Source organism: Perognathus longimembris, chromosome 20 (genome assembly GCF_023159225.1).
Source record: "Perognathus longimembris pacificus isolate PPM17 chromosome 20, ASM2315922v1, whole genome shotgun sequence".
NCBI lineage: Eukaryota > Metazoa > Chordata > Mammalia > Rodentia > Heteromyidae > Perognathus > Perognathus longimembris.
The window spans coordinates 29,360,723-29,383,708 of record NC_063180.1 but is presented as its reverse complement, the minus strand read 5'-3'; the positions used below and the strand labels follow the sequence as shown (position 1 = coordinate 29,383,708).

At 48.6% G+C, this 22,986-nt stretch overlaps 1 protein-coding gene across 2 annotated transcripts in view; it reads left to right on the top strand.

Annotated features, from left to right (window-relative positions):
• Positions 1–20,912, top strand: part of Arnt2 (aryl hydrocarbon receptor nuclear translocator 2) — a 90,803-nt gene extending 69,891 nt beyond the window's left edge. For both annotated transcript variants that reach the window (XM_048368892.1, XM_048368893.1), the window contains 7 exons: positions 3,759–3,831; positions 4,656–4,779; positions 7,646–7,745; positions 8,823–8,961; positions 9,622–9,787; positions 15,085–15,221; positions 16,969–20,912. In XM_048368892.1, coding sequence (XP_048224849.1) covers positions 3,759–3,831; positions 4,656–4,779; positions 7,646–7,745; positions 8,823–8,961; positions 9,622–9,787; positions 15,085–15,221; positions 16,969–17,067 — 838 coding nt within the window. In that variant the 3' untranslated portion in view covers positions 17,068–20,912. The remainder of the gene's footprint in view (positions 1–3,758; positions 3,832–4,655; positions 4,780–7,645; positions 7,746–8,822; positions 8,962–9,621; positions 9,788–15,084; positions 15,222–16,968) is intronic.
• The last annotated feature ends 2,074 nt before the right edge of the window (positions 20,913–22,986 follow it).

Sequence of the window (22,986 nt, the reverse complement as noted above, 5' to 3'; positions counted from 1 at the left end):
ATAGAAGTCTCACAGACTTTTCTGCTTGGGCTGGGCTGGCTTTCTTTTTTTGTTTTTTAACTGTATTTTTTTTCTTTGTCTTTTCTTTTTTGGTACTGGGGATGGAACCCAGAATGTTGCACTTGCTAGGCAAGTGCGTTGCTACTGAGCTACATCCCAGCCCCTGGGCTGGCTTTCAACCTCAGATCTTTCAATTCTTGGAGCTCAGCCTTCTGAGTATCTAAGATTACAGGCATGAGCCACTAACACCCAGCATAAATGTGTTTTCTTAACGCTCAACTATGCCCTAAGTCACATTTGAGTCTTTTCAAACTGTTCAATCATTACCTGTTCTTAGTAATAATTTCTTGGTAATCTGTTAGTAGTAGGCAGAAGGCAGACTGAAAAGGTTGGGTGCAAAGAAGGAAAAGGAAGAATTGCGTTCCAGGTCCTGGCAGAGCTTAGAGGAAAAACCATGTTCCACTACTTAGGGAAGCAACACCAGAGACAGCCCTGAAATGGAGCCTGGAGGCAAAGTGACATGTCCCTGCTGTGATTTTCTTTTTCTGAAAACTGGAGTTATGAGGGTATTGCAGATGAGAATCAGTAAGGGGCCGAGAGACCACTGAGTCATAAGCCCTACACTTGGGAGTTGTTCCAGCCACTCCTTCACCTGCACAGAAAGATAACCTGGCATAAAATCAGAATGGTCAGCACCACTTCGATCACCACACAGAAAGTTACCTGGTACAGAGCCAGAGCTGCCAGCACCACCTCCTTGTGACATCCCCCCTCTGCCTCCTCTATCATGTCCTAATGGAGGCCTTGCTATCATACAGGCTCTTAAATAGTTCCCCTATCTTTCATCAGGCCCCCGTTCCATCAGCCAAAAGGCCCCAGGAGCATTTTCTCTGAAACAGCCCCAGGACCATGCCATGCCTGCCCTTGATCAAATCAATCCTAGACCTCTCAACTGAATGAAGTCACCCAGAGTCCTTCACAATAGGCAGATATAGCTCAGCCTGCAGTGGTGTTACTATCTGCTCTCTGGTCACAAGGCTTTCTGAGCCCCAGATGTCTCTGCTGACCAGATCCAGGTTACTCCCTGGGGTACAACTATAACTGCTTCTGAATGCCCCCTAATGGCTTTTGTTACTCAGAGTGAGTAAAAACCTTTATCCAGGGAGCATCAGGGGTGACTGACAGCGTCTGCTTAGCACTCTGTATCTCACCGGCAGGAAGCTGAGCCGGATGCACTGGTTTCTATTCAGAAACCATCATCCCCCACTAATGGAGCACAGCACTCTGCTGCGGTGGGACCATGGCTGTCGTCAGCTCTTTCTCTCTCTCTGGAATGTGCATGCATATCAGGGTTTATTTTTCTGCTAGTTACACGAAATGTGTGAAAATCTCTTCTCAGGATGGGGAAGCCTGGGGTCGGCATTTCTTCCACATGCACTCAACTACAGAATTGGAAACCCAAAGGCTGTGGGAGAGAGATGCCGACCCCCATTCCCAGAGAAGTATGGATGAGGTGCTGGGGATTGGTCATCCACACCTGAGACCTTAATTTCTATTTCCCATAAGAAGCTGTACCTAGTGTAAAAGCCCAGAGAGAAGCAGACATGGAAGGGGCCTCCCAGCCTAATGCCAAGGCCATGATGTAGCCATGCAAATGAGAAGCATGCACATTTCCTCCCTGAAGCACCAAGGTGTGCTGGACAAGGGAAAGGGATAGCCTGGGCCCCACTCATCTCAGGGCATGGTCCCACACAGTGGTCCTGTCTACTCTCTTAAGTTCTGGACTTGGTCTGGGCTCTGCTAGCCCAGAAAGGAATGGTGGTGGTTAGTTCCTGGGAAAATTCTCTGAGAAAGGGGCGGGTGGGCGGGTACAAGAGAGCCCATGTCCTCCTGCTAAAAGAGTGAGTTCAGTGCTCCAGTCCTACAAAAGGGGGAAAAAATAGAAGGAGCAGTTTCTTTTCCCACTGTGGTATATCTCAAGATGCTGCCCGGCTGAGCCCAAAGCAGTGAAATGAGAGATGCTGAGGAACAACGCTCAGGACATCTGAGGTTCTCTAAGAACAGAAGGGAAGGTACAAGGTCTACAGACAGAGGGATTGGAACTCAGTGCCTCGTGTGCCACAGCTAGCTGTGTCAGCCTGGAAACTTGTTTAAACTCTTAGAGCGTCAGTTGCTTTATCTGTTAGAATATTACAGAAATGTAGAAGCTCTACACATGAAATAAGATGCCATGCCCAAGATATAAGCAAAAAAAATAAAGCAATAAATTAGGATCAAGAAGTGGTAGAGAGCTATTGCAGAGTGATAGCTTTTTTTCTCTTGATTATATGCTTTCTTTTTAATGTTTTGGTTGTTGTTGTTTTTGAAGTATCAATTTGTTTTTTGTACCAGTCCTGAGATTTGAACTGCAGACCCAGGTGCTATCCCTGAGCTTTTTTGTGCAAGGCTGGTACTCTTTATCACTGAGCTATACAATTCTATTTCCAGTGGCTTGGGGTAGTTAATTAGAGATAAGAGTGTCACAGACTTTCCTGCCCCAGCAGGCTTCAAACAGATGCTCAGATCTTAGCCTTCTGCGTAGGTAGGATTACAGGCATGAGCCACCAGCTCCCAGCTCATCAATTTGTTATGAAAATCATTTTCAACCCCTTGTTTGATGGTGCCACCAGCATATGCTTAGTCTCCAGGTAGGGAATCATAAGCTTCTAGCTCTGTTCTTTCCTTTTCCCTGGGCTTTCACACCAGAGTAGGGGCAATCATGTGCTCAGGCAGAGCCTCACTTTCCTTGTGTGCCTCAGGATCAGCACCTGGAGTTGCTTGTCTGTTGAAATCTGTCTTCTCTTCAGCTCCGTGAAGGCAGGCATCGCAGGTGTTCTGAATCATGGCTGAGTCTCCATGTGCTGTGTGATTTCACTTGACTCCATATGGTTCCCTGCATAGATGTCTTCCCTGGGTGGAGTTCTACACAGAGTGCTCACCAGATCCTCCACTTCAAGTTCCCCCCACCTGGATTCACCTGGTGTGTTTAGAATTGATGAGGTCCCTTCTATGCTTCTCCATTTGAAGGGCCTGCATTGTAGGACCTGATCTCCCTTCAAAGCAATCTGATTCACACATTTTAAGACTTCAGACATTAGTTTCCTCTGTGAAGTCTTATTTCTCCCAAGTGAAGCACCCTGGCACCTTCAAGTGGGAATGGCCAATCTGATCCTGGCTCTGCCAGAACTGCTTGTCAGCCAGCTGGTCTTGACAACCACCTAACTTCTTTAACCTCAACTTCTTAACCTTACTATGTGGGCAAAGTAACCACCATGCAATTCTTGTGCGGTTGTAGTAGATGATGCAAACTCCTGCCAGTTGTAGGTATGAATTAACTGAATCCAACTGTACGTTCCACATTAAACCCAACTGCTCTTTTGAGTTTTGTTTTTAAAATACATTTTTTTAGGGGGAGGAATATGGCTTTAGTGGTAGAGTGCATGCATAGCATGCATGAAGCCCTGCATTCTTTTCTTGAGCAGAAAAAGCCAGAAGTGGCACTGTGGCTCAGGTGGCAAAAGAAGCTCAGGGACAGAGCCCAGGCTCTGAGTTCAAGCCTCAGGATGGCAAAAAATAAAAATAAAATCAACAAAAATCTTTTTTCTTTTTTTAGCATGATACCTTTTATCCTTCATGAAATGAAGTCATTGCCCACTGTGACTTTGGGGAACAGGGAGGAGTTCTGACTTTAGCTTATTCTTTCCTCTTTTGTTTCATAGGCAGCTTCAGCAACAGCAGGCGGAACTGGAAGTACACCAGCGAGATGGGTTGTCATCATATGACTTATCCCAGGTGAATTTCTGGGAAGTTCTTCCCTATTTGGAATGACCTCCAACCCCAAGGACTGGGACTCAACAACCCCAAGAACCAGGACTCAGCTTAGCCCCGAGCTTGAGGCGAGTTCCTTCGCCCAAGGGCCCTGTGTCCCATCTGCCCTCTATAGAGAAGTGAGTCCTGGTCCCCTGGGACTCCTCAGTGCTCAGGTGAGGCATGGACGGCAGGACCTGGGAAGGCTGAGTACTGCGATCTAAAGGGCTGATTGGAATTGCAAAGACCATGTGTGAACGCTGCTACTCGTGTGCTCACAGGCCAACAAAGTAGACGCTGGACCTTTTTGGTGGTCTGGCTTCCTACCTATCCATTTCTACTGCCTTCGGCCCTGTGCCCTTTCTTGTCAGTTTTCCCTTCCTGTAATGCTCTGCTCCCCCTATAATACACTGTCTCTCCTTTCCTCCTTCCATCTTCTCTAGGCTTCTATTCCCACCCACTCCCCCAATCATACTTCCTACTTCTGATGGTTTCCATACAGAGACACTGCCACATGTTCGTATTTGACCTTGTTCCCAAATTAAACTTTCCTGATGCTTAGAGAAAGTTGAACCTTTTCCATTTCTCTCCAAGAAGGCAGTCAGCTCTGGGATCCTTTTGGTGACTCCTGGTTCATAGCCCCTCCCCGACTATCTTTGGCCATCATAGAGAGAAAACTCGACCCTGTGAGCACCATCAGGCCTGTACTACCCTGACTCCAACTGGAGGAGCTCTGCCAAAGGAGCTCTGTGCCGGAATGATATTGTGCCTCACGAGTGGCTTTCTGCTGTGTTTTAATACGCCCACAGGTCCCTGTCCCTAATCTACCTGCTGGTGTTCATGAGGCTGGGAAATCTGTGGAAAAAGCAGATACAATCTTCTCCCAGGAAAGAGACCCTCGGTTTGCTGAAATGTTTGCAGGCATCAGTGCATGTAAGTTTCTAGATGGCAGTGGTTGTAAGATAAGGAGGTTTACAGTTGCTTGCAGGGCATATGGAGACAACCACTTTTAGTGAGAGAGGCTGTAAAGATGAGTTTTGAGTAACTGCAGAGCAGGCCCAGTGGCTTATGCCTATAGTCCTAGCTACTTGGGAAGCAGAGATTGGAGAATCAAGGTTCAAGGTCAGCCTAGGCATAAAAATTCATGAGACTTCCATGTCTGGACAGTGCATTGACACACCCTGTCATCCCAGGTGATGTAAGGAATCACATGTAGGAGGATCATAAGATTACAACTCAGGTTGTGAAACCCTGCCTTGAAAATAACCAGCATTGGGGGGCTCTTGCCTTGTATACTTGAACCCGTGGGTTCTGTTCCCCAGCACAACATATACAGAAAATAGCCAGAAGTGGCGCTGTGACTCAAGTGGCAGAGTGCTAGCCTTGAGCAAAAAGAAGCCAGGGACAGTGCTTAGGCCCTGAGTCCAAGGCCCAAGACTGGCAAAAAAAAAAAAAAAAAAAAAAAAAGAAAGAAAATAACCAGCGTTATTAAGGGCTGGAGGTATGGCTCAAGTGGTAGAATGCCCGCCTGGCAAGTATGAGGCCCAGAGTTCAACCAACAAGACTGCCGTAACAATAATATATTGTTTTTAAAGGGGGGTCGGAATGGAGCACTGAATCTCATTTCTAAAATTTAAGGGGCTAAGATAAATGAACTCTCTTAATCCATTGTGCAGTTTAGTTTTATTGACAAAGACACGCTTCTGTAATATATTGTAACCTAAAACAAATCATACAATCAATAGCTAGGCCAATTAATTGATCACATGGTTCTTAAAAGAACTACAAGTGGCCAATAAATACTATGCTCAACAATCTTAGCCATAAAGGAACTGTAAATCAAAATGGCATTGAGATTCCATGTTAGCTCCTATTTATACCCCAAACAGAATGACTGTCATCAAGTAAATAAAGAACAACTATTGGAGCCAGGCACTGGTGGCTCACGCCTGTAATCCTAATTACTCAGGAGGCTGAGATCTGAGGGTTTGTGGTTCGAAGCCAGCCCAAGTAGAAAAGTTCATGAGACTCTTACCTTCAATAAACCACTCAGAAATAGCTGGAAGTAGTGCTGTGGCTCCAGTGGTAGAGCAGTAGCCTTGAGGACAAAGAGGCTCAGGAACAGCACCCAGGCCTTGAGTTCAAGCCTAGGACTAGCAAACAAACAAACAAAAACTACTGGAAATGTGTGTGGGGTTTGGCAGGGTGTGGAAGGAATTCTATTGTTTGTGGGCATGTAAATTAGTATAGCCACTATGGAAATCGGTATGAAGGCTTCTCAAAAACTTCAAGAAATAGAATTCCTATATGATCCTGTTATACTACACCTAGGCATAGACCTGAAGGAAGATAAGTCAGCAAATATTAGAGATGCCTTCATACTCGTATTTGTTATCTCACTGTTCATAATAGCCAAACTATGGATCAACCTAGGGACCCATCAACTGATGAATGGATAAGATAAATTATATATATACATGTACAATTTATATATTATATATTACCTATGGTATATTATATATAACAGACTATTGTTCCATTTGTAAGAATATGGATGGAACTGGAAATCAAGTTAAATGAAATAAGCCAAATTACAGGAGAAAATATTTGCATATTCTCTCCCATATGCAGATTCTAGACATTAAAAACAGACTGGCCTGAGTGCAAAGCAGGGACTGTTTGGGAGTGTGAACTCATAGGAGGGGTAAAGTTAAAGGAGAAGGTAAAAAGAAGGATAACATGATCAAGGTACTTCATGCACAAGGTTGAGCATAGAAGAATGAAAATTTGTTTTAAAAATAGAGGCAAAGTAAGAATAATTAATTTAGGGTAAATTTGATCAAGGAACATTATATACATGTACGGCAATTTCACAGTGAACCCCCTTTTTTAGTGTACGTTAATTTAAAAAATGACACTACAACTTAATCTGAAAAAAAGAACTATTATTTTAAAATAGCAATATGAAATAAGAAAGAATATTTATAGTAATCCACCATCCTACCACATGCACGTAATCATTTTAAACTTAAATTAGGTCCCATCTTTTTGTACACACAGCAGCCAGGTCTGAGCCTAGTCAGCCAGTCCAAGCTGTAATTCGATGCCTGTCCGAGGATGTGGGCCTCTGGGTTGGTCAACAGCACTGGGCTGGGGTTCCAGCTTACCCCAGGCCCTGCTTTCATTGCCTTTGACCTTGGACAAAGCAAGACATCTGTTTTCTCATGTGGTACCAATGATAGCAGACATGTCGATGCTGTTTGAAGGTTAGTCCCTTCCTAGCCACTTTGCTCATATTGGCACACTGAGTTCCCACCAGAGACCTGTGATGACTGGAATTATCATCTTCTTTTTGGAGCAGAGGAAGGGCAAAGCCATGCCTAAAGTAGCACTTGTGGTATGCACAACAGGGCTTAGGTCCAGGGCCTAGGCACTAAGGGCCAGAGTGGGTCGTCTTCTTGTTACCCTCTGGGAGAAGGCCTCTGTGCCTATGCCCTTGCACTGAGACCTTCCCAGAGCCCACAGGGCTGGAATGATCACAGAGAATGATGTCTGAAGAAATACTTTCATTCAGTATTCCCATCTTCCCAACTCTCGGAGGCCCTGACTCCATGTGGCTTGTAGCTGCCCCAGGGAAACAACAGCCTGTTACATCTTCATGCATAGGAGGTCCTGGGAGATAAGATGCCTAGGTGCAGGCAGACGCCTCTGGCTTGCTACATCCACTCTGTACTTATTCTGGACAGCCTTCCCCATGTCTGCAAGCAAGGGACTCACTTGCAACTTCCATTTTTCCTAGCGGAGAAGAAGATGATGAGCTCTGCCTCAGCTGCAGGCACCCAGCAGATCTACTCCCAAGGGAGCCCATTCCCCTCCGGGCACTCAGGCAAGGCCTTCAGGTATACATCAGGAATTGGGAGGAGTGAGAAGATCTACTGCCCCCCGGCCCCAAGACCTTGATCTCAGAGTTCCGTCTGGTAGCTGCAGGCATGGCGCTGGTTCCTGTTCTGTGGATCTCAGAGTCATGTCTGGGAACTGTAGGCAGGACACGGGTTCCTGTTCTGTATTCCTGGGCAGAGCACAGGGTTCTGGAGGTGTTGGCATTGCTCCGAGAGCCTCCATGAGGTGCCATAGAAGATTAATATCACTTATTTGTTATCAGAGCAAAAAGGCAGAAGCCTTTTCTGTAGTGGTACTGGCTGAGGAGGAGACACACTGGTCTCTAGCTCAGACCAAGGTATAGTAGAGCTGAGAGAAGCTGACAAAGTAGAAGGAAGCATCCTTGGTTCACAGAGATCACAGCCAAATTTGAGAAAGAAAGGAGCCTCAGCCTAAAGACCACTGAAGAGGTTTCATGGTGCCTAGCCACTTAGCACTGGGGTGCCCTGGAGATCACCAAAGGGATTCCCATGCCATCACTGGAGTCCAGGCCTGGTTCCACTTTCTTCTGGGGAAACAGGAGCATAAACTAGAGAGAGTGGCGAAAGGAGAGCCCCATGCCTCCTAAAGCCCAACCTCTGCTGAATTTGACCAGAGTCTAAGCAGAGCCTCCAGATGCAGGAAGGGACCAAGGTTAACTAGGCAGGTTGGTTGGCAGCCCTGGGGGATGGCCCTACCAACAGATTGTCTAAGAATAGGCTGCTGAAGATGCAACTCTGGCCCAGAGGCCCTCCTGGGTAGTCTGATTTCTATTCTGAGGTCTTACGTCTCCCGAAGAACAAGTTCTTCTGTTGAGAGAGATGGATGTGTAGGGAGCAGTAGAGACTGAACTGTAGGAGGCTGAGGATAGAGCATAGATGTGGCAGGACTACTGAGCAGCACTAGAGGGCGCCATTCTCCATTGTTTCACTGCCCTGGGGGTGGGGGGGCGGGCGGGGGTGGGGGGAGTGCAGACAACTGGCCAGCCAGGCCAGCTGGCTGCAGGGACTCGCAAACCAGCTGTTCCCTGGGGGCAACTGCAATTTCTTCTTTTCTAGCTCCTCAGTGGTTCATGTGCCTGGAGTGAACGATATTCAGTCCTCCTCCTCAACTGGGCAGAACATATCCCAGATCTCCCGGCAGCTGAACCAGAGCCAAGTGGCATGGTCCGGGAACCGTCCACCCTTCCCAGGACAGGTATGGACACCCTGGGGATAGAACACCCAACTCTGAAGATGGGTCAGTGCTCCCACCTGGAGCCTACATCTCTAACAGCAGCTTGTCACTCAGGAGCAGCCACCGTAATTCAGGCACTGTGAGAACAGGGACCCTGCCTTTTCACTATTTCTGATTTCAGCATCTCTTTCTCCCTGTAGCCTTGCCCCAGGGAAGCAAACAGGAAGGGATCAGACCCTTAGTCACTCCAAAAGAAGGAGCCCCCTTGTTACCTCTGATAACCAGGAGTGCCTGTAAAAACACAGCCACGTGATATACCAGCTTCCTCCTAGCTGCTGGGAGGATGAGTATCTATTGGCTGAGAAAGCTCTTGGTATTCATCATGCTGAGGCTGCATAGCTTCAATCCAGGGGACCCAGGATTCTATAGCCATGGAGTAGGGAGTAACTTCAACCACACCCACCCTGCAGATCCAGGTCCCCATATCTGGGCTGATCCCAAACCCATGTGCAGCCAGCCAGGAGAGGCAGGGAGTGTCACCCTCGATCCACAGCAAACTCTTCTTCTGTCTGCTGTACCTGCCTGGACAAGCGGCAACCTGAAGTGTTGACAGCCTGTCTGGGGAGTTGGTATGGAGGTCTGACACTGATACTTCCTTCTCTTTGCTTATCCTGCCTGTAGCAAATCCCATCCCAGTCCAGCAAGACCCAGACGTCTCCCTTTGGGATTGGAACGAGCCATGCTTACCCAGCAGACCCCTCTTCCTACAGCCCTCTGTCGAGCCCCGCGACCTCCTCGCCGAGTGGGAGTGCTTACTCCAGCCTTGCCAACAGGACTCCAGGGTTCGGTAGGTGGGGAGTAAGGGAAAGAACTCCTGGGAGAGCCAGAAAAACAAGCTGATTTAGGAGCTGAACCCCAGGCTCCGAAAGTGGCTGGGCCAGGTCTGGAAGTCTCCAAGGGACCTCTCCTCTCTGTATTGTGGGAGGAGGCCTGCAATGCCCCTCAGACACTGGACACTTAGAGACTTTGTCTTTGTCGTCCTCCAGGCACAAGGACTGTATTTCTGTTCCCTGAGTGCTATTTCAACCCCTTATGGCCTTTGGCAGGGGCTTTTAGGTACCCTCATTTTAAAACCCCATGGTCTTGTTTCAGAAAAAATGAGAGAATATAGGGACAACCAATTGTGTCACTAGCACTATAGAGTTCTCTTACGTTTTTATTACAAGGGGACCCTATCTCACCTAAGAACTTCTTTCTCCATTTTGCTCTTAAAGCCTCAGGCCATAAAGGGTTCTGCACAGGTCTCAGGAGCCCTTGCCAGCTGCTCACTCTCTGTGGATTTCATGAGTCCTTGGTGCTGCTCTGAGGGCCCAGCTTCCACTCAGGTTGTGCTAGACACGTTACACATTCGAATTCTCCCAGGAGGAGTCTAGTCCATTTCCTCCGGGCTGTCCCTGGGAGCCATCCAACAGCAGTGAGGGTCCAGGGCCTTTCTATACAGAACCTGTTGTCCTCAGATGGCCATGAAACGGGACTCAAACATCCGAATTTCCATTTGTGAAGTTGAAAGTTTCCATGGAGTGGTTCATCCATGAGCCTTATTTTAAAATGCCATACAGCAGCCAACACCCACTACGTGGGATTATCAGCTGCTCCCTGGCCCGCTTCAGCACCCCGACGGAAAGTAGTGCTGCTGCACTGAGCAGCCCAAGGTTCTGGGCACAGCATTTGCTGACCATTTCTGAAGTGTGACAGCTCCTTGCAAGACAAGCCCTTGGCTGGTTGTCTTCAGTCAGATCCCATAGTATGTGGAGGTAGCAGAGGTGATCCTGGCCTCTCCACTGGACTGGCTGGAGCAGACAGGGTGTGAAGCCATGCCACGCAAACTTGCAGGACATCCCCTAGTTGGCCAGGGGCAGATACCAGGGCCAGAAAGCAAAACATGTCACTTTGCACAATGCTGCCACAGCACCTAAACTTGTCAGGCTGGCTTTGTCGACTTGAATCCTCATGCTGAATGGGAAAAGGCCCTCCTGCGTCTCCTTCCTGTCTGTGAGTCACATGCTCATTTGTTCAGGAGCTTCAAAAATCAATCCAAAGCATGTCCTCCATTTCCTCCCACTGAGCTCTCTTGAGTTGTACAACTGTGATCTTTATGTTCCCAGTAGTCGCTTCACTTTCATCTTGACTCAGGTCACAGCAAAACCTAGTCATGTGAGATGTAGTGTCTAGAGGCAGAGCAGGAAACCATACCAGCAACTGATGTGAGAGCTGAGAGATGTAAGCCTTTATTTCCCTCAGTAGCTCAGTAGGGAAGGTATGTGTCAAGACCCAGGCAAGAGACAGAAACCAGGCCACTGATTTGAATAGGAAAGCTTAAAGGCTTTATGATGCATCAGTGGTGGCGAAGGAAGAGCCGAAGGAACACAACAATAATGAAAGTTATTGGGTTATAGGGTTGAGGTTATGTAGACATGAACGAAGTAAGAACTTGGAAGACAAAACCCTTTTGCACTAAGTCTGAGGTTCAGACTGTGGAGAAGGTGCATCTGCCACAGGATGCACTTCCCGGAAGCCCAGGGCTGCAGCTGACCTGAGACAAAGTCTACACCATGACTAGTCTCAGAATTCACCAACCAGGTGGCTGAGAATTCCACCCAAAGGGAACATGAGGTCCAAGTGGCATTGCCGCGAGGCAGGGGTGGGCTGGTTTGCAGAGATTAGCAATGTGGCCCTGCTGTGAGGCAGACTGTAGGAGGAACACAACCACCAGAACCGGGAAGAGACACGCTCCCTCCACGCCTCTCTCCAGTCCAGGTGTGCTTTAGAGAGGATGGAAATAATTCATCCTTCCAAAGTGTCTAAAGGTTCTTCCAGCGAGAAATAGGATGCATAATAAGAGAGGAACCAGGGAGAATGCAACTTCAGCTATATAAAACGTTTTGATAATCTAAAATGCTCCAGTAATCTGAAATATGATATGCCTATCTCTCTCCTAGATCTTGCCACCAAGATTCAGCCCTTATACTAGGGCTTGAACTCAGGGCCCCAGCACTGTCCTTGAGCGATTGTGCTCAAGGATAACTCTCTACCACTTGAAATACAACTCCACTTTTAGCTTTTTAATGGTTAATTGGAGATTAAAGTTGCACTGGCTTTCCTGCTTGGGCTGCTTTTGAACTGTGATCCTCGGATCTCAGCCTCTTGAATAGCAAGGAATACATATGTGAGCTACCAGCCAACAGATGTTACTGGCTTTCCTCCTCATCCCTTGTCTCTGGTTTGTCCCTGTCCACTGCTACATGCCTCCACTGCCAGTCAGTAGTCAATGGATGTGGGCACTGCCTTCCCCACCACCTCCTCCTAACAGCTTTCCTTCTTGGCTGCTGAGTTGGTTTCTCAGCTGGTCTCTGTCATCCATCTACTCACTGGTAGAACGACCCTCCTAAATCCATGTGTCCTGCACCCCTACTTAAAGCCTTCAGTAGTTCTCTGTCATGCTCCTGATGTAGAGTCCGGCCTTCCTCGTCCTGAGCCTAGGTGAAGCAAGCCTTTTCTCTCATGTCTCTGAACAGGTGGATCTTTGATCTGCAAGATTTTTCAGCCTCCACCAAGTCCCACACTTGCTCAGCTAGGAATTTCTTCTCACCTCAGCAGGACCTTTTGCAAAAGCCTTTCCTGCTGGCCAGGACTAAGACAGTTTTTGTCCTATCTCTGCTTAGCCCTGTGGTGGCAGCTCTCCGCTGCACTGGCCGCTTGCTCCTTTCCCAAACTAGAAGCTTGTCAAGGCAAAAACATTCCTGTTTCCTGTGTCTGTGCAGTTTCAGGATAGAGCCTGCATCAAAGGATGAGCTCAGGACATAGTTACAAAACAAGGAAATGAATGAGTCAGTTCATGGGATCAAAAGTCATTGCTCGTTCTGTGTTAATGGAAGGGAAGTCCTGACTGTATACATGTGCATGCATGCACCACACACACACACACACACACACACACACACACACACACACACACCACTTTCATCATGTGTTAAGAGAGACCTAGGTAAGAGCCAGAGATACCTGGACATGTACATGAAGAAGTTGTGTCAAAGATAGTAGAACCCAGACCAAACACAGTCCTGTAAGTCAACAAAACATTTAAAAGCAATAGTCAAGAGTGTCAAAGACTCAGAGAGGTGGTGAAGAAGAAACAAATACCTATGCATTTCTCTTGGCAGTTTAGACTTGGGTAGAGTGATTACTGTGCAGTGCTTGGGCCTGAGGGAAAATTCAGATGGCAATGTGTGTATCTTTGGTTGGCTTTAGGACCTAGATGGCAGTGGAGTAGAGAGGAATGAATTTTTTTTTTTTTTTTTGGTCAGCTGTAGGGCTTGAACTCTGGGCTTGGGTGTTGTCCCTACGCTCTTCAGCTCAAGGCTAGCACTCTAGTACTTGAGGCATAGCGCCACTTCTGATTTTCTGGAGGTTAACTGGGGATAAGAGTCTAATGGGCTTTCCTGCCTGGGATTGGCTTTGAACCACAATCCTCAGATCTCAGCCTCCTGAGTAGCTAGGATTATAGGCATGAGCCACCGGCACCTGGCAGAAATGAATCTTGATGGTAGTGCCTAGCAGGAGACCTTGTTGAAGCAGCATCCCAGAATAAGCTTGAGTGCAGTCATCAACCTGCTATGGGGGGCAGTCCCCAAAACCTGTGCTTTGCAGCAAGGACAGCAGTGCCCATCCACCCTCCCACCAAGCTACAGTGGACAGTCTTGTACCTAGCTCCTGAGGCTCTGAAATGTGACAGGTTCCTCCCACGTGGAATGCCTCCCTGGTCACGCTGCCAGTGCTGCTTGTTTAATTTGGCCTGGTCATGAACCAGGTCTGCCCTCTGCTCTCTCTCAGCCACTTCCAGATCCTAGAGCTCCAAGTCAGGCCAGGACATGATTCTCTGAGAGCCCCCCCGCCCCCCGGGCCCCTGGGGCTTGGTATGAGGAGTCAGGAAGAGGCATTTCCCCTCACCAGATACTTTTATAGCACAATCCTTCATGCACACTAGACTCAAGTCCCACTTGTGCAGAAGCAAGGAGCTATACCTGCCTAGATTTTCTAGAACTCTGCCAATTGTTCTCCTTATGCATGGTATTAAAATCACTAGGGGTGAGTTGTTACATGGAGCCTAAGTGTTTCTTAAAGCCTTTTGTATCTCAGGCAGCATATGTGGATGTGTGAGACAGAGACAGAGACAAGCAGAGAGATGACTGAGTCTTCTCCCTCCCTCCCTGGACCTCACCTGAGATTAACCTGGTGCCCAGGTAGGGTGTGGGCAGGTGAGGTTTGCTTGTGATCAGCACAACTATTGAAAAGAGTAGGTTCAGGTAAAATGGGCTCCACCCAGTTTGACTGGGAATTGGTTATGTATTCAATGTTAATTACATGAAACATTAAAAAAAATCATAAGGTCTTTGACGTACCTTAAGATTATCCTGTTTAAAGGATTTTTTTCCTTAAGAATTCTCCTTGTTTGAATCTTAAAAAATTGTGCTCATTTTTCATCTTTTGCTTTTTCCATTGGGTATTTTAGTAAACAGTGGATGAAAGCAAAACATCTGTCATTTGTAAACAAATTAGCTGCTACCCACAGAGGCTTCATCTTCCTGCCTGAGCAGTGTCTATGTCCCTTTCCTCTCCCAGCGTGCCCTGAGAAATCCTGGCCTGACAGGAAGGTCACAGCCGCGCCCTGCATTCATCACCCATGGCCTGTGTGAGGCGGTGGCTAGCGCACTGCGAAGGCCGTGGGTGGGGCCTGGGGTGCTCTTCCTCCAGGGAGGGCTGGGTGAGCCTTTTTCCCAGAGCAGGGCAGGGTCCCGTAGAGAGTCACCTCCTCTTGTCAACACTAGAGCACTGCCAATACCACAGGTCCCACTGAGACCCCCAGGAGCGCAGGGAGAGCCCCAGGCTCGCAGCACAGGCCACCCGCGCTCACTTTGTTATCTGCCACCCCGAGGGGAAAGGTGGCCAGTGACCTCTTGTCCTGCTCTGGATGGGGCGAACGTGCCTTTCAGGAATATGGGGCCCTCCAAGCTGCAGTGGTTCTTAGGTCTCCCAGAACCACGGATGGCTTTTTAAAGGAAGTGTCCTGTACGTCGGATCTTTCAGCTGAAAGTGGACAAAGTAGCGGGCAGTTCCAGGGGCGGCCCTCGGAAGTCTGGTCACAGTGGCAAAGCCAGCACCACGGTCAGCAGAGCGGTGAGCAGCACTCCCACCAGCAGCCCGGTCAGACTGAAGTGTTCCAGGTAAATCCAGCGAGCACCGCCTTGCCTTCCTGTGGGCACTGGCGCCTCCTCTCTGCCTCCGCCCCCCCCCCCCCCTTGCCTATCACTGCCGACTCAGTAGCTAGCAAGAGTTCCCTGCCCAGACCAGAGGAGCCTCAGTCGTAGAAAGCCCATCTTGCCCGCCAGAGAAGCAGGTGTACTTGGGAGGGGTAGGACCTGCAGCCTTTGGGCTGATACACAAAAACGGAGCCTGCCATTGCAAACCTCCATCCCAACTCCAACTCCAGAGCTGCCCAAAGGAGGCTGGCCGAGCTGATGGTCACAGCGCATCCTGAGGCAGGGGCTGAAAAGCTGCAGACACCTGCAGGGCTTTTCCTGAAGCAGTGTCCACCCCCACTTCCCAAGAGTTGCAGGTACCTTGCTTGGCCTCCACTGTCACTGGCTCCCTGGCCCTGGCTCCTCACCAGGGCCCCGGGACAGGTAAGGCCATCCTTAAATCCCTCCCTAGAAGGCCCTGGCTGTGTCCTCCCTTGCTAGGCCAGGGACGCAGCCCACCAGCCAAGGGTCATTGGATAGGTCACACCCTGCTCACAGAGCAGGGCACTGCCCCTTGTGTTTCCTTGGCTCCATTTCCAGCTAGAGATCTCTCCATTGGAAAATTGGAGCCTCAAGCCTACGACCCCCTCAACACAGTGCTGGCCTCTCCCATCAGGTCCTGTAACAGGAATCCAGGCCTCTGCCATCAGGCCCAGGGCGCAGCCTACCCTTCAAAGCAAGGCTGGGGCAGGAGCCACATCCTGGGGACTGCTGAGACTCCTCCTTCTCGGGGTCCCTGCTACTCTGACCCCACCCTCCTTCCAGTTTCCTTCCCACTAGTTCAGATAGCATCTTCAGAGACTGAGGTCTGGAGCCCAGGGATCAGTCACTGAGAGTTCCGCAGGGCCTCTTCCTCAATGTACCCAAGTCCCCTGCTCAGGCCTGTCTCCTCCGAACAGTGGCTGCCTCTCCTTCCTTCTCTTTTAGGCCTTTGGCCTCAGCAGTCATAGGCCTCACAGAAGCACTGTAAAGCAGAATTTCCCAGCAGGAGTCTTCCAAAGCATGATGCTAAGAATTCTTGGTCAAATAAGGTTATGAAACACTGGTTAAAAGAAGCTACTCAGATTCTTTGCTGCAAAGACTTATCAGAATACTATACCAGTGAGGACTGTGGATTTTCAGGAGGTGGTATGCTTTGTTTGTCCACAATTTATTTGTCCACAGAATTCTTTTCTCACTGACTATAGCATGAGCTAGGGATTTGAGAAAACACACAATGGGACATTCACCACCAGGAGCTGAAATACTGCTACTACTATCTGGATAGGTGATCTGACACCCAGTCAGTGGAAGGACTTGTAAATTGCCTGGGGTGCGCACTGGTCACAGGCACTGGGGCTCCTCCTGCCTGCTGTATGGTTCAAGTCTCCTGCATTTTGATCATGTGCCTCCCTCGCCGGTGTCCGGTGGGGCTTTGTCTGCTCTATGCCCCAGCTCAGCTTTCAACGTTGCGTACAGTGTTGTTTGCCTCCCGGCAGGACCTCTCTTTAAGAAGGACAGTTTTCAGGGTCTTGGACGTTGAGGACCCCTGCAGGGCAACCCTCAGCCAGGCAGCATTCCTAGGCTGCCCATTAGAGAGGTGGCCACGAGGGTGAGTGGCAGGCTGGGCTCCTGGGACATGCACAGAGCACAGGGAAGAAGCTGACCCCTGTGGCCTTTTTCTCTCCTGCAGGACATGCTGCCCATGCCCGGAGATCCGACCCAGGGGACTGGCAACTATAACATCGAGGACTTTGCTGACCTTGGCATGTTTCCACCCTTTTCCGAGTAGCTGTGGGCAGAGTGATGCTCCCTCTGTGCAGTGCCACACTCGTTCTGCGACATTGCCACCCCCGTGAGCGAGGTCTCCCATACCCAGCTTGCCTAGCACAGGATCCCCCATACCACAGGCACCTTTGCCCTCTAAATTCTCCCAGGCATGGCCTTCCTCCATTCTAACGTGCAGCCAAGGGTTTTAGCCACTGACCAGGGGCCCTCCTAGGCACTGGAGAATCGCCTGTATTTATTGTGTTCTATCTGGATGTGCTCAGGAGGTGGGCTGATTGTGTCCTGGTGTTTGGTTGTGAATAATCTCTTAGTGGACCATTTATCATTTATACTCCTAAAAAGTTCAGTTAGGATCCAGATGGACACCGCAGGCCTGCCTAAGAGCAGAAATCAAAGCTTCCTCTTGCTTTTCACATCTGCTCTGGGGGTGGGAGGGGTCCACAGGGGCTGGAAAAGTGGCAAGTGGGATACAGAGCCTGGAAGCAAGGAGCCCAGGGACATTGCCTGCTTGGCCACCCCCACCACGCTCTGCGGTGGGCTGGTTGTGCCCTGGGGTCTGGGAACCTTGTACAGTGAGCCCCGAACTTCCGTCCTGATGGCTGTGTTGTGCTGTGTCTGTCCTGTGTGGTCAGAGTGAGTGTGTAGCATCCAGAGTCTAGTGAGTGTGAGAACAGTAATGGGCAACCCCACCTCATCCAGCAGCCCCTTGACCCACATGAGCAAGGCCTGAGAGCCGGGCTGAGAGGCTGAGCCTGGCAAGCTGGCTCTCAGCACTGCTGCTCAGAGTCAAGGCTGGTGACCTGTTCCTTTAGAAGTCCTTACTTAAAAGATTCCTACTAAAGATCCAGGTGTCTCTTCAAAAAGCCAGTCCTTCCTCCTCCCTGAACCCCACGGAACCACTGGGCCTCTGAGCATCTATGTCCTGATTCCATGTAGGTGACTCCTATGGTCCCTGATCCCCCTGGAAGAGCTTGTCCCCACCAGGCACCTACAGAAAGACACACGGGGAGGTCACAGCAGCTGGGGCCCTCTGTGTGGGTATGGATGGTGCGAGCAGCACACCTGGATAGAGGAAGAGATGCTCTCACTTCCTTTGGGGCCACTTGAACCCTCTCTCTTCCCCCTGGTTGGTCAGGATGGCTTCTCAGAGGGTGTACAGTGCAAGGAAGAAAACTCAGACCACTCTGCTCCTGCTGCACATGCGCCAAGGCCTTGCGTTCCCAGGTAGTCTACTGACATGACGATAAGCAGCTTGTGGGCTGTGAGCCAACTCAGAAGCTTCTGCCTGGCCCACCTCTGAGTTCAGGATCCTTGGCTTGCTGTTTTGCTAATGTGAGATGAGTTGAAGACCCAATCCCCTGTTTTCATGTCTATGGACCCCGTCCCATACCCCATACACCGGTCAGGGCTAAGTTTCCCTTCTCTTCTTACTTTTATACACGGTTATCTCTAGCTCCTTGACACTCTGCCTTGGCCACTGATGCATAGTGATGCATCTCTCCCACATGGCTGCTTGGGGCAGAGAGCTCAGTCTGTGAGTGTCATGGGACCCTCCCACAGCCCACAGTCCTTGCTTGGTGGGTGCAGACGCTCAGTACCTGAGAGGGTAGGGAGAATGGTGGGTTCTGAGCTGCCTGAGGGTAAAATGAGCCAGCATGCTGGTAGGAACTGGGAGAGCATTTCCCTAGTGTTTGGAAAGTGCTGCACCGAGCTACAGGCCTGCCTGGCATCAAGGGGCAGCCACAGGCCACGTTCCTGCAGAACTTCACCTGTGCAAGCCCACTATTGCTCGGTAGAATGCCCAGGGCTGGAAGCCATCCTCACTTGGTCCCAATTCCAACACTAACAACTCTGGCTGTGTAGTTTCTAGAGATGCTTATGGTAGACAGTCCTGACCCGGTCCTGAGTTTAGATCTAAGTGTGTTCACTCCAGTCTCAGAGATTTCCTGCTGCCCAGAAAATGACAGGTGCCAAATACTGTATGACCCAGCAGGGCCAGCCTCTGGCCAGGCCTCCCTCTGCACTCTGCCCTAAGTGCTACCTCTGCTTCCAGCAACCTAGACCTTGCCCTCCACAGTGAGCATAAGTGTTATTTTGTTTTCAAAGCCATAAAATGGCTTTTGGAACAAGAAGTCTTTCTCAGTGAAATAAAAATAAGCTTTTGGTGGCCTTTAGTTTATGAATTTGGAGTTTGGGGATTTGTTTGCCTTCTTCTTTATGAAGAAAAATGTGTATTTTCTGTGATGCCACTGGAGATGAGCACCTTAACAGTGGAGTTGCCTCATGTCTAGGCTATGCTAGGCACCAAGGGGAAATAGGAGAAACCAGATACGGTCCTTGTTCAAAGCCAGAGGAGGAAGCTCTAGTAGTGTTGAATGATCCTTGTTTGCAAAGGGGCTTGTACACTCGCCCCTTCCATTCTTGGAAGCCAGACTCCGATGTGTCCTGGTCCTGAGTTTGTCCTAGCGAGGTAGTCTCAGCCTGGATTGGACAGGAAAGAGGTACTCGGCCTTTGTTTCTTCTGTGACTACAGAACTTGCAGGCACCCCTCACCCGGCAATCAGCTGACTTTCTTCAGAAGAGAGCCAGAGGGACCATGTGGGCCTTTGACTAAAGACACAGTGCACCACACTGAGGCTCCACCACCGTGGGCTGGGGGAGGTGACAGTGGCCAAGGATGATTCTAGAATACTCTGCCTTGCATAACATTCCTCCCTGGTTTTGTTTCTAGTTTTGGTTTCAGGGATTAAGAGCACCAACATTAACAACTGTATGGCTGTTCTCACTTCTTTCCAGTTTATCAAGATCAATCCTTTTATTATTTTATGAATAGTGAGTGTTATAGGCAATGAAGGTTCTGACCACTAACTTATACTGAGGAACCAAAACCTCTGTGTCAATAAAATGGCTGGGGTTCTGCAGGTCATCCACAATAGCAGGTATCAGTGTTCTACCATCTTCAGCCCGGAGATGAGGCAGCCTCCAAAAGCAAGTTCTGGTCAACTCTTCCTTGGCAGTACTTGGTCCAACCAATGAATGGCCTGTGCTCAAAGAGTGGACATGCATCTGTCTGGGCCCATCTGCCCCTAACATTTAAAACCTGTCACCTAAAGAACAAGGCAGTTATCTAACAGCACTCACCAGAAGCCAGGCTCTTTGTATTGCCAGAAAGAGGTTTGACCATAGGGTTGTATGTGCTAATTGCCAGGGGGCCTTTCTTCCCTGTCACCGTCAAATCTGATGCACAAACTGCATGTTGCACACAGCTGGAGCCTCAGCTACTCAGAAGGCTGAGGCAGGAAGGATTGTTTGAGGTTGGGAGCTGAAGTTGCCTGGGGAAAGTAGAACCTAGATGGCTGAATGAATGAATGAGTTGGCCAAATTCTAGGTTCTTGGGAGCTACATGAGTGTCTACTTTTTCTCTTTGCTGCTGGAAGTCTGGAGCAGCGTGAGGAGCACCACACAAGGTTCTGGCTCCTTTGTACACACGGGTGTGCGTGGGGCTTGTGGCAGACCTAGGTTGATGGTCAAGCAGCTGGCCAGAGCCTGCAGGGTTTTTACTTCAGCAAATGGGTTTTGCAGGCTACATAGGGATGAGCAGCTGGCCTCCTTTAGCAATATGTTTGCTTCGAGGGGAAAAAAAAGACTTCACAAGCAGACTTCAGTGAACAATAAGCACTTAATCATCTCTTTAGCCTTTCTTCTTATGGATGTGACCAGTGTTGTGGGTAATCATTTGTATTTCTTGAATGTTCTCTATGACTAACAGTTATTAAGTGGATTGTGTATATGTGTAACTAATGTAATTGCCTTTTAAATTTCATTACAATAAAGTAACTTTGCTCTGAACACAAATGGCTTAGACCAACTCATGACAGACTTACTTGTAAAGTCCATCAGCTAACAGGGTGGGTGCAGGCATGCTAAAAGACACCCTTTGCAGATGTTAACTACTTAGAATAGGAAAGGAAACCAAAAGTTCTCAAACTGAGACAGAATAGACAGATTATCAAATCAAACAAAAATCAATGAGGAAACCTAAGAATTAAATGACACTGTAGATCAAATTGACTTAGCAGACATCTGCAGCATAATTCATCCAGTCACAGCATGCAAGTTCTTCCCAGGAGCCACAGGGCCTCCTCAAAACAGATTGTAGGACATAAAGCAATGCTTGACAAATACAAGAAAATTAAAAGACCTCCCTATTTATTATCAGTCTGCTGTGAAATAAAACTTGAAATCACTACCCAGAGAAACTACAGAAAGTATCCAAACCCTACAGAAACTGAGCAGTTTATCCTGAATGATTAGTGGGTTATTGAAGAAACACACTGGCTCATGACTAAAATCCTAGCTACTCCTGCAGCTACTCAGGAGACTGAGAACTACAAGATGGTGATTCCAGGCCAGCACAGGCAGAAAAATTCACTAGACTCCATGTACAAAATATTCAGCAGAAAGCAGGGCTGGAAGAACTTGCTTTCCTCCAGAGATTAAGCCTCTTGTCCTAATCTTATTTAGTGACAGCCCCAGTTCTCTGATGTCTAGAAAGCAGCTGATAGATCCGTGCTTCAGAATTCTCACGGTAGCTAAACTGCTGAGCCATCAATGCCAGAACTTCAGAAACTACCAGGAAAGGGCAAATGGGAGGGAAGCTGGTGTTCATTACTCACCATCAACACTTGTTTTTTTTTTTTTTTTCCAGTTAAATGGGTTTATTAATGGCTTTATAAAACAGTAGGGGAAAACATTTTAAAAACAAAACAAATTAATGTGTTGTTCTTGGTTTCCCAGATTCCCGTCAGCTATCATTTGTAACACATTGCTGGGTTTTGTTTTTGCTATTTTGGCATCTGGAAAATGCCTCCTCTTTGCTCAACCCTCTTGAGTTGTGGGGATAAACTCAATAACCCAGTCGAAGGCAATAGTTCTGACAAAGTGCACACTGATGCCACCAGCCTTGAAGGCACACACATAAGGCAGTCGCCAACTGCTCCAAGATTGGTGAATAACTCAACTATTTTGTTTACATTTTATTTCCACCATTTCCTGCCTTCAAGCAGTTTTGAAACTGAGAAAGGGAAAAAAAAGGAGGGCTGTTCCTACAAAATTTTTGACTCGGTCAGCACATGTGACAACAGAAACCAATGGTTTCTTAGGATAAATGCTCTACCACAGCAATTAGCACTATGGTAGCACTCATAGCCCCTATATTCAACGCTGTACCCTCTCATTCTGCCCTTAGATCCATGCTTCTTTTTCCTTCCTTTTTTCCTTCCTTCCTTCCTTCCTTCCTTCCTTCCTTCCTTCCTTCCTTCCTTCCTTCCTTCCTTCCTTCCTTCCTTCCTTCCTTCCTTCCTTCCTTCCTTCCTTCCTTCCCTCCCTCCCTCCCTCCTTCCTTTCCTTTCATTTCTTTTTTTTTTTTTTTTTTTTTTTTTGCCAGTCCTGGGCCTTGGACTCAGGGCCTGAGCACTGTCCCTGGCTTCTTCCCGCTCAAGGCTAGCACTCTGCCACTTGAGCCACAGCGCCGCTTCTGGCCGTTTTCTGTATGTGTGGTGCTGGGGAATCGAACCTAGGGCCTCATGTATTCGAGGCAGGCACTCTTGCCGCTAGGCTATATCCCCAGCCCTCATTTCTTTTTTTCATTCCTTCCTTTCTTTCTCTTCTTTCTTCTTTCTCTCCTTTTCTTTTTCTGGGGATTTGAGCTCAGGCAGGGCCTTTGTACTTGCTAGGCTGGCAGAATCACTGAGCTACATCTCTAACCTGTTTTTCACTGGCCTGGGTATGTGCCAAAGCTGCAACCCACCTGTTTTAGTCTCTTCATCATTGCTGTGCATGCAGGTGTGAGCCATCACATCTAGCTCCCTTCTGTGGAGGAAAAGCCTCCAGACATTCTGCATGGACTAGCCTGGCATTAAGG